Genomic DNA, 12274 nt, shown 5'->3' on the forward strand with positions numbered 1-12274 from the left:
TTTAGTTTTTAGCAACTCAAAAGATTATTTTATCTATTCTAACACCTCACTTTACAAGACACCCAACCACCAAGTACAAGTGCTTTGAGATGTGGGGGGCAAGAGACAGTATTCAAGTTTTCAAAAAAAAACTTTATACACATATACACTTAGATTAGAATAGAGAAGAAATTTTATCGAGTAAAAAAAAAAAAAAAACCCAACATTAATAATTCTATTTTTTTTACAATTTCATTTAAATATTTTTTCTTTATTATTTATTTATTCTTCCTCTATGTTTCTCTATCTCTCTCTCTCTCTCTCTCTCTGTCTCTCTCTCTCCACCAACAAACTCACACCTCTTCCTTCTCAACCTAGCAAACCTACACCCACCGCCAGCCACCACCTTTTATATATATATATATATATATATATATAAGACACTGGCCACCACAGCCCACTAGCCACGAAACCCATTCAACCACTGCCACTGCCATTGACACCGACACCCATAACTGCAACCCCTAACCACCAAAATCACAACCAAATCACAATCCCTACCCCACTAACACATCACCACCACCACCAGCCCAAAAAAGAAAAAGAAAAAGAAAAAACAAAAACACCAACCACCATAAAAAATCAAACCAGACCCATGAAGAACTAATGAAAATTAGATTGGACCATAGAAAATCCTATTGGACAATAGGTCAGACCATCAAAGCACAATTCAGACCACTAAAGCCCCATCATCTGACTACCAAAAATACTATCGGACACCAAAGCACCGTTGAAAATCAGACCATGAACCAAACTGGAACCACGAACCATAGTGAGAGAGAGGGACGAGCAAGAAAGGGCTTGGGCGAGAGGGCTGGGGAGAGAGAGAGAGAGAGAGCTGGTGTGAAAAAAAAGAACAAAATAGAGAGAATAGTGAGAGAGATAAAGAGAAGTTATTTTAATTGAAAAACAGAAGCAATGAATATAAAAATATAATTTTTTTATAACTTTTTTATAACTCAATTGCTAAAAAAATTGACAATAGCACCAACAATGTAGCTCTATATTTATGGTGTGGGTTGTTAAAAATAGCAATACAATTTTATTTAATAAATTTTTTTTATTAAATATGAATTTTGACAAATTTAATATTAGATTATATTATTATTATTATTTTTTTTTTTATATATGCAAAACTTGACACGTATGTTAGAACGTGATCCGTCGGTTAGTTAGTCCTAGTAATGATAATTATATATATATATATATATATTTCATACATTACAGTCATTCATTTCTCTGGATAAAACCAGAACCAAAACCAACGGCCATTGTCTCAATCACTCTCTCTCTCTCTCTCTCTCTAAAACCAATATGTTCATCGCTATTGCTGTTCGCGTGAAACGGTTCGTTTTATGACATGGAGGAGGCAAAGGCAAGGAGGAGGCTCTCCATTCTCTGTTCCCATCTCCGTCCACTCGGGGCGTCGGATTCGGGTCACGCTCCGACCCACCTGATTTCTTCACGGGTTTCCAATTCGGACTCTGAGATTGAGAACAACAAAAAGAATCTCCACCAAAACGACTGCGTTTTCTGCAAGATTATTATCAACGAATCTCCGTCTGTTAAGGTAATAATTCACCTCAATTTTAATATTTCCTTTTTTTTTTTTTTTGGTTAAAAGAAAAATTGAAATGTGAATTTTAAGGTTTTTCACGATTTGGGTTTCCAATTTTGACTTTTGAATTTTATTTTATTGCTTGCACAGGAATAAGTAGAATTTCGTGGTCTCAATTTTTGATTTGTCAAATTTTTTTTTTTTTTTTTTTTTTTTTTTGAGGCTCTTTACTACACTTGGGTCTTTAAAATAGGATTATGTGCGATTTAAATCACGATGGGTCTTTAAAACCCGTCGTGGCCGGAGGCTTGGGATGAGCCGTAGACCCAAACATTGTGGTAGGTGGGGTCGTGTATATGTGGTTTACACCCAAAGACGGGCCCAGTCATTTAAAAAAAAAGATCTAAATAAACTAAAAACTGACATGTCCTTACTTCACAGGACTTTAAGTTTTTAAGTTTGTTACAGTCACTATAAGTTTTTTTTACTGCAGACTAAACCGGGTTACTTTATATTTAAGGATTAAAACTGCTCATACATGTGAGAGATATATATAAGATGCATGCATGTTAATGAATCTCAATGATAAATATTTGGACCGATTGATAAAGTGTGCTCATTTCATAAACAATTATAATTTGTACTCTTGTCAAAGGTCATGTAGTTGAATTGATATTTTTCCATGCACAAAGTGCTTAGGGGACCGGGGAAAAGTTTTGAATTGCGGGGTTAGTAACATATTGTAATTATCTCTAAAAAAAAAAAAAATGATAATTTTTACTCTCAATTTCCATGGAATATCCAAATGTCTTGATTGTGGGGCAAAGTACAAGATCTATTTTTTCCCCTTGGAATATCTGATTTTTTTTTTTTTTTTTTTTTTTTTTTGCTTGAAAAGATAATCATATAGAACCAAATTTCTTGATTTTTAATGCTTCAGACATTTGTGGTTGCAAAAATATAAAATTCCCATATGAGTTCTTCTGAAAGCATTTCAAATCAAGACCTAATCCTATGCATAATGTAAAGCTGCTGCCTTCATTTCTTGTTATGCTGTGAAAATGCATTTTCTGATCACTTTGGTTCTTCCTTTTACTTATTCTACAATTGAATTTGATTCTGCAGCTCTATGAAGATGATATGTGCCTGTGTATTTTGGACAGAAATCCACTGAGTCATGGGTAAGGTATCATACATCCAAGATGCAATTTATATCTTCTTGCTTGGTATGGCTTCATTTTGCTTTATGTTTGTGAGTTACTGTGGTTTAAAGTTCACGTCTTAATGGGTACTATTAAAATATTAACCCTTAAAAGTAATGTAGCTTTTACCTTTTAAATTTTTTCTATAGGTTATGTTACTTGAGAGCTTAAAGAAATCTCCAATGTTACTCAGTACACATACTATGCCGACCCTTGTGTCTTTTATAGCCTTGGGGTTTCAAGTAACTTCTGTCTCTGCAGATAAGTTAGGGCTAGGACACTGAAGGTTTTCCATGCTGAAGCTTCTTTTATTAAAGCCGTGATAATTGCAGTTCAATCTGTATTATTATTACTTGGCCCAATGCCATAAAATAAACTGGATTAGTTATAAGGCTCTTTTTGCTTCTAGCCAATATATGCCGCCTCTTAAGCATGAATTACAATTTGGTTCTGAATGTGAACACAATTAGCACAGAACTAGTAATTCAAAGAGCTGAATAATTGATCTGATCAGTAGAGCATAAGAATGATGTTTAGATTTTACTATGATATTGACATTATGTGGTTTATTGGAGAATTGACAAAACTGTAGAGCTGCTAACAGAAGTTCTAAGAAAATTGCTTGAACTGGGTTAACCTGCAAAAGTGCCTCATCTGACTTGACCCAAGCTGATCCAGGTGATTCCAAAATCTTAGTTGTTTCAGTTGACAATGGGTTCTGAAGATTGCAACCAGAAGATATCAGTTACTGTCGGGTTTTCATTCTGACCTGAAGTTTACCAAACTTGAGCAATTCTATGGCTGCAGAGGTATCAAGGAGCCATTCGTTATAAGGATTAGACCCCTCCACTCTTTTTACACAAGTCCTTATCTTATCTCTTCCTCCCCCTGCCCTTATTTTTTTGGCCCTTCCATACTCTCTCTCGCACTCTCTCTCTCTCTCTCACACACACACACACACACACAAACACATCATCCAATCTAATCCATGCAATTATGCAAGCTCTAGAAACTCAAAGAGGACAGACTAAGAGTTTCACTTTCTCTAATTCAAAAAGGTTTTCATTCTTTATAGTAGTCTTAGTTAGGAGGTTTTGTGTGAATTTAAATTCTGGTCATTTTTATTTTATGAATTTTTGGTGCAATGGCAAGTGCCTTCCCCAAAAGTGACAAGTTGTGGGTTCGAGTTAGGAATCAACCTCTCCAAAAAAAAAAAAAAAGGGGTAAAGCTATTTACCAATCACTTCTCTTAGACCTAGTAGAAAGTGAGAGCTTTGAGCATTAGATACGATCTTCTTTTGTTATTTTATGGATTCTTATTCTTGGCAAGTCTAGTTCTAATTTTGTTGCTGTTAAATTTGTTTCGTAGTCATTCAATGATAAATTCCAAAGAATTTATTGGTTTGTGGTTGGAATGAGATTTTGGGTCTGCTTGCTGGCTGTTGCCCTTTTGCTGCCATTGTTGCTTGCTTTGATGACATCCAGCCACTATTCGTTAACTGACTCACCACCCATTGAATCCAACCAGCTTGACTGGCTATCCGAAAAAGATCGGCAGTCAATAAACCAATGCATATCGATCTATGTCAGGTGTTAAATTTCCAAAGTGATTGTGCTTGGATCGAGTGACGGGTTGACCATCAACCGAAGCCCAACTGACCTATGAGCAGCACTAGATCTAGGAATTTTTTATGGAGATTGTACAAAATTTCTGATTATTTACATCCTGTTCTTCTTACAAATTAACCACTAAATACTTATAGATGACTAATTTGCCACCATACCAAACCCGTATACATTCTCTCAAATTATCTTCTTTAACCTATCTCATAATGACAGCTAGAAATTGTTACTTGAAGTCATTCCTTGTTAACTTCCTTTCTTTGTACTTCACAACTTTTACATTCATTCTTTCATGCGTACTCCTTGAGGAAGAGCTTGTCACTAGATTTAAAGCTTGCCTACAATTCCACATCTCCTTTCACAGCTTTCTGCATCTCTGCCCTGGTTACCCTGTTATTCTTCTGAGTTTTCTGAGGGAAATATTGCCAACGAAGAGATCCTGCTTCCTTTAATCCGTGCTAATAGCTGTTCAATTCTTTGTACTCATAAACAGAGCATTTTGACACATCCTGTGAAAACAGACTTGTAGTATCTAATCATAAATAGGTTACAAATTCTAAAGCCTAACAGAATTAACCCTTCTTTTCTGGGCTTGGGGTGAGGGGAAAGATTAGGATATATTTGCATCTACTTGTGATGCTTCTTGTGTTAGTCATGCTTCTTGTGTTAGGATGAGTTAGCATGTTTATGTTGAGTGAGCATCAGGGATCTTAGCAAATCCAATGAAACTGGAAATTCAGCACCAACTTCAATCAAGCAAATAGTCAAATACTTGGTAACTGTTTAAGATGAGGTTTTTCTATAGGCATTAATGGAAAACCTCTTAGTGCTAATCCAAACAACATATAAGTTTTGAAACGAACTCTAAGGACCCATTTTTAAATGAAACTTGATTTTTTTTTCTTTTTCTTTTTTTCTTTTTTTTTTTGGGGGGGGGGGTGGGGGGTGGTGGGGAGGGACCTCACTATTGAGAGGGTGCCAACTAGATTGGTAGACAACTAGGATTGAGGTTAGAAAGATGGGAGAGAATGCCTTCATCATATAGCTCATAGGCCCGTTGGGCTGCTACTGGTGAAAAAATCTCAAGTATCAAAAGTAAATATAACGTGAGTAATTCAAAGCACATCATTATGCCAATGAGCTCTAACTCAAATGGTAGTACCTTCTCCCATAAAAATGGGTGAATGAGGAGGTTGTGAGCTCAAAGCCCATTGGGGGTGTGTGTTAACTGCCAATTCACCAAAAAGAAAAAGAATCCAAATTACATTGTTGTATCACCATCATGGAACTATTAGAGAGAATTTTGGAACTAACCAGGTATCAAAAACTTCAAAACTTAGATTGGCGAAAACTGAATTTTTCACCTAGTTAAATACATGAAGACCCACTTGATATGCTAGCAAGGCTAAAACTCGTTTCCAGTGCTCTAAACGTTTATTGAATAAATATTTCTGAATTCTACTAGAATGTAGTGACTTGTAAGATATCGGTATGCTGGCAACCCTGAATTAGACAAATATGGTGTGATAATATAAGCTATAGCGTAATGGAAGGCTTGATAGAGATGACAACAGAAGTTTGCTTTAGCATTTTCAAAATGGACTAATGGTGGACACTACAAACTTGAAGGTTGAGTAAGATTTTGGATTAGTAGCTTAATGTTTGGGTAAAGCTTACATTGGGAGAAAACGATGCAAAGTATTATGAATAAAATTGCTATCAGTTATTACTATAGTTACCTTCTTATCAAAATTGAAAAATATAGTGACCACTCACCATTCTAAGAGATTGGGATGTTGAATGCACCAGTATTAGAGGGTCAACAAAGTTTATGCTTTTTTTAATTCTTTTTTTTTTTTTTTTTTTTTTTTTTTTTTGGGCACTGCAAATGTTAGTCATTGCACAGTTATAATTGAAACTTGGATCTACCAAATTTTGCTTCTAGTGATGAATCAAGGTGCTTGAGAGACTTAACCTATTCTTTTGTGTGTGAACCTACTTACCTATCAAAAACAAATTTTGTGTGTGAAACCTACAATGTGATTCAGAGATAAGAATTCAGAATGCTGTTATGCCAAGCATTATGTGCCACCTGAATGCTTTCATGCAATTTTTTGTGCCTTGATGCCTCTTGCAATTCTTTCATCCCATTGGAATTCTGAAACCTCAAAACCTGATTATTTTCACTTGCTGAGTGAAGCTGTATTGCATCCATCTATCCTTTCTTGGCCCCTTCGACACTAATTGGGTGCACCTGCAAATTACAGGTGAAAAAGGAATGAGTTGCTAAAATTGGCTCTGAATGGATCCCTATACCAATAAAAAAAATTTAAAATAAAAAACCAAGAGATGCATTGTTTGTGATTTTCTTTTGACATCATTATGTCTTCTATTTATTGTATTTTGTCTTTTCTTTGTTCCCCAGGCATTCTCTTATCATCCCAAAATCTCATTTTTGTTCATTGGAAGCCACTCCACCATCTGTAAGTAATTTTAAGTGAGTATAGTCAGTTTGTATCACATGACATCTATGTAGATCCAATCATTTTGTATTATGTCTATAGAGATATGATCAGTTTGCATCATGTATAGAAAGCCTTCACAAATTTTCTAGTGTAGACATTCATTACAGTAGTGTTGCTTTCCTTTTAAACATCTTTGTATTAGATAATGTAGTTAGTGAATTTTTTTAACGTGTGCATCAAAATCTATTATGCGTAAGTGCATGTGTAAGAAGATCAACGGTTAAACCCCAAAGAAGTGAAGTTAAAATTATAATTTTTGTGAGCCCTGTTTTTTACTTTTGTTGTTGTTTAGGAGCACTTGGAGTGACAACTTGCATTTTAACTATAGTCCCCCCACCCCCTCTCTCTCTCCCTCTCTCTCTCTCTCTCTCTCTTCCTTTGGTAGGCATTTCTTGATAGTCAATGTAACCTATTTTCTTGGGCCAAACAAGAAATTCAAGATAGGGAGGGCCGAAGTACTAATAATTATGAAAAATTAGTCAGCTTAGAAGGCTCATAATATCATCTAGGAAATAAGAATATTTGGGGTACACACCTCTATATTTAATGTAAAATTAAACTGAAATATAAAGTGTAAATCTTGAGATTTTAGTAAGTTTACCCCTAAGCATATATGTAGTTCTGCCTCTGCTTCTTTCCTTGAATTCAATGATATCTGTGGAAGATTTTTTACATATGCACATGCATTTTTTCTTACCTATATAGATCTTGTTGGATGTTTTAAAGTTATTCAAGGAGGCTAACAATTTTTTATTTTTAGAGCTTCATCTCATGATATGTCAACTCTCTCATTTCTTGTGCATCTATTAAGCTAAAGTTCTTTGTTATTAGTATCTGTGCAAGGAGTACAGAGCAGTAAAAGGATTTATAGCATGCCTCTCTCTTTCACTCTCTCTCTAGGCATCCAAATATAAATTCTTTTCATGTCTCCTAGTCAACTTATTGTGCAGGTGGTGGCTGCAATGTGTTCAAAAGTGCCCTTCATCAGCAGTGCAATAATGAAAGCTACTGACAGTGGTATGTACTTATGGCTCACTGCAATCACAATTATGACTGTTCTTTTCTTTCTTTTTTAACCGAAAGAGTATAAAAATTAAAATGGCCACCTACATGATTACCTTAATGTTATTGCATAAAATACAAACAGCATGGGAATTTGATTTTTCTTTAGAAACAGTTAGTAGTGGCTTTGGGTTTTGTTGGATTGGGTTGGCTAAATTGTGACGATGCAGATGGTCCAAAAAGACAAAACATATACCGGTCGTTGGAAAAAAAGCCACCAATCTACTCCATGTCATTTGTATACTCGAATTGTATTCTTTTCTCAGAATTTTGAAACTCTACAATTGGTTGGTCTAGGTGTCGAAGAACCATGCCTCGTGAAGCAGAAATCACTAGTTCTAATCTTCTTTAGGTAGAACCAACACTCAGTAATCTTGGGCACAAGTGCGCAGATTCGAGTCTTGAACGCAGTCGTTGAAAAATATCTGAAGACACCCCCCTTTACCACACTTTGGTGGGATTAATGGCGTTTAATAAACTTTATTATAAAAAGTTTCAAAAAAAAGGAAAAGGAAAAGAAAAGGGCACAGTTGTACTAGGAGGGAAACATACAAGAAAACTAAAAAAAGCAATGGAGAGAAACAAAATGGAAAGGCTTCATTTGGATGAGCTTATTTTCAACTCAAAAGAGAATGTATGGCTTTTTAAAGTATGACCTTTTTAAGGTATAACTGTATTTTTACACAATGAACTAAATAAACTGATGAAAATAAGCTCACCCAGACGGAGAATTCAAAAAGTACAATGATCCAAACTTAAAATTCTTAGATTGTTTTATTTATCAAAGAAAAAAAAATTCTTAGATAGTCATGCCTATGATGTCCATTATGCATGCCATAATTTTGTTGTTTGGACGGCGATATGTATCATTAATTAAATGCACTAACCCAAAATTCCATCTATAGATATAAAGTAGAAATTTTTTTGATAAGGATTACACTAATGAGATGATTCTAACTTAGATCAACATGGAATGTATGGGCTATAGGGAGAAAAATAACCCCAGTAGTAAACTTGACATTGAGTCTCGTAAGAAGTTATTTAGGATTCAACCAGTCAGTTTGATACCTGGTGTAATATATAAAGCTATGAACATGCATGCATGCCCGCGCGCACACATATATACTACTTAAACTGGGAGAGCAACAGCTTGGTTACGGTGGGTAATATGTTGTGATTTATTAATTTCATGACACACACACACACCCATATATATATATATATATATATATCTGTTTGTGTTATTTACAGCCATTAGGTGCTCTCTCCTATTTAATCTGGGAGAACTACAGCTTGTTTAAGGTTGGCAATATGTTCTAATTTATTAATTTCATGATGTATCACCTTCCGTAATAAATAGTCTCCATCTTCAGTAATAGACTAATAGTTGCACTGATTGAAATAAGACCTGATGAAAGTGGTCCTCTAATTTAGGTTTGGCTTTTTTTTTTTTGATCGGTAAATAAAACTTCATTGAAAATAAAAAAGAGGTATAACAAAGAAAGCAGTTCCCCTGGTACACAGGTGGTGTACAATGGGAAACAAAGCGTTAAACAAAACTACGTGTATCTAAAAAATCCAACAAAGAAGATAAGATTATATAGCAGGAATCTGATTAAGCAACTAAATAGTTACTCACAGAGAGTGTTGGTATCATGGTACAATGGGGTCACTGATATTGTGCTAAACAGCAAGTACACTGCCCAAGAGGCAGGATCATTTAGTAGTCTTTGGATACCTGCTGTGGCACTTTTAAAATTTCATGGAAAATTAGGTATTAGAGAACCAATTTTAGATTTTCTTAACTATAAAAATCGAAAGAATACAAAATACAAGAAAAAAGGTCTACCATATTTGTCTTGAAAGGAATGCTAGATCACGTGGGGGAAGCAAGGGCGGAGCTACGTTGGTGACTGGGGGGGATGGCCCCCCCAAAAGTTAAAAAAAAAAAAAAAATAGAGCAGGTAAAATTGCACTTGAACCATATTTCTAAGAACTGCCCCCCCCCCCCCCCCCAAAAGTTAAAAAAAAAAATTTAGAGCAGGTAAAATTGCACTTGAACCATATTTCTAAGAACTGGCCCCTACATGAAAAATTATTTGGCCCCCCCATTTGTCCACGTTTAGTGTTCCTTCCAAACTTGCTTTTCATCTTTTAATATTTTCCCTCATTTATTATTAGTCTTTACTATTGAAACTCCTTCACATGTTAGACCATTGGCTTGATTAGAAATTTTACTTTTTCAATTCCAAAGCTTCAATATATTTTTCTTGATCTGGTTTGAGCTGATATTGCTCTTTATTGTACATTGTATTGCTCTATGTTGTAAGCTGATATTGTTTTCCGCATTTGTTGCTACTTGCTAGTAAATGTTGCTCTCTATTATTGAATATACCTATTGCTATTTTTCCTTCTCTATTTTGCTGTGGCCATTCTTTTGGCTTTGTATTCTTCTTTCCTTTGCATAAAATTTATAATTTTGTCTCAAAAACAAGTGTTGAGCTTATTTGGAACTAGCAAAAATTACTTTAAGATCTTGAGAAGTACTAGAGTATTCTTCTCCTTTTTTTTTTTTAATAAACCAATCAATAAGCTTTATTCAAAATTTCATTTTTGGCTTCCATTTTACTCAAACAGCCAAATGTGAAAGTCATCTTGTATTTTTATATATAATTTCATATTGGTTTATAAGGATTTTGTTGTTTTTATTTTCTAAAAATATTATATCTTCTTATATATGTAGTTGTTATATTTATATTTAATTTCTTGAATGGTTTGAACTTATGGTTTGTTAAAAGGACTAGAGAAACTTAGAAGGGAAAATGAACTTAAGATACTTAATTGGTCATTTAGTTTTGTTAAGTGCTAATAAGAATTGCATTGATTAAACTAATGCACAAAAACATATATGTAGTATTTTGAGTTTTTCTTGAATTGTGACTCACTATGAGATGGTTTAATCTCGGCCCCCTCAAATCAAAATTCCTAGCTCCGCCCCTGGGGGGAAGTGTTAGTACAGAAAGGCAGCTGATTCAGAAAAGAGTTACTTGGTGTAAGAATATTAAAAACAAAATACGAAACAGGATTCTCTACAGCATGTGCAAGATTCCTAACTTTGTGTTGGTTTCATGAGTTGTTTTGGTGTTCAAAATTTCTGGTTGCTGGTTGTCCAGCATAAGGTATTGGCAACAGTCTTGGTACAGATATTCTGTTGTGTTTCTATCTGTTAGTTTTATGTTTCTCTGCTTTGTTTTGACTAATGAAATCTTATCATTCATATACCACCACCCCCCCCCCCCCCCCCAAAAAACCAAAAAAGAAAAAAGAAAAAAAATCACATCAAATTCAAAGTGCTTAAATATACTCCAATACATTTCTCTGTTTAGAGTGGAATGTGAATATATACCAGCAGAATTGAACTGCTATTTAGTTGTTAAGTTTTCATCTCTAGTATAGCTTGGAATATTTTAGCATTATAACAACTTAACTGGAAGTATTTCATGCAGATTCATTCAACTTGGTAGTTAACAATGGTGCATCTGCTGGACAAGTTATATTTCATGTAAGTGAATATCATTTTTTTTCCTCTTCATCTATATTCAAGTACCGATATGTCCACTATAAAATATTAAGTCTGGATCTTATTAAAACTGAATGTCAAATGCATCAGGACCACTGCTGCCTGTCAACTATTTTAGTAGACTAGGTTTTTTTTGTTTGTCTTAAAACCTAAACATAGGAAAATATTAGCCTTTGCTAATTTTGCTATATAAATTTCAGACTCATATTCATATAATCCCTCGAAAGGCGCATGATTGCTTGTGGCCTTCTGAGGTATGTATTGCTTGCTTATATTTCTCAATTCTGGGACAATAACATACACGAGGTAGAGATATGTGAATGTTGATGTTTTGCAGAGTTTACGGAGGCGTCGCCTAAAGTTGGACCAGGATGTTTTTAAACTTGTAGATAGTGTTCGAGAACAGTTATCAGTATCGAACAACACCAAGAATGGTCTCACAGGAAATTAGTGGGTCATTGATCTGCAGTTGTAATTTATGCCATGATGGTATGCATCTTGTAAATACATGCAGATTTTCTGGGTTGACTAGCATAAATGGATCGTTTTATTTTCTACCTGTATTTATTTTCTTTACCCCCTTTTTTTTTGTTTTTAATTTTGTTAGATTGGAAAAGGTGGCTTGTGTTGGAAGTTTAATACTTGCAACAAAGGCAGGCAGGAGAGAGAGCATGGCTTTCACCTT

The 12274-nt window shown here is 34.7% G+C and overlaps 1 protein-coding gene across 1 annotated transcript; it reads left to right on the forward strand.

The window, feature by feature from the left end:
• Nucleotides 1–1266: 1266 nt before the first annotated feature.
• Nucleotides 1267–12152, forward strand: LOC115960187 (adenylylsulfatase HINT3). The gene is made up of 7 exons (XM_031078956.1): nt 1267–1609; nt 2723–2778; nt 6848–6905; nt 7898–7964; nt 11516–11571; nt 11790–11843; nt 11927–12152. Exons 1-7 carry the CDS (start codon nt 1400–1402, stop codon nt 12038–12040), a joined length of 615 nt encoding a protein of 204 aa, XP_030934816.1. The 5' UTR covers nt 1267–1399; the 3' UTR covers nt 12041–12152.
• The last annotated feature ends 122 nt before the right edge of the window (nt 12153–12274 follow it).

The sequence above is a fragment of the Quercus lobata genome, chromosome 9 (assembly GCF_001633185.2).
Source record: "Quercus lobata isolate SW786 chromosome 9, ValleyOak3.0 Primary Assembly, whole genome shotgun sequence".
NCBI lineage: Eukaryota > Viridiplantae > Streptophyta > Magnoliopsida > Fagales > Fagaceae > Quercus > Quercus lobata.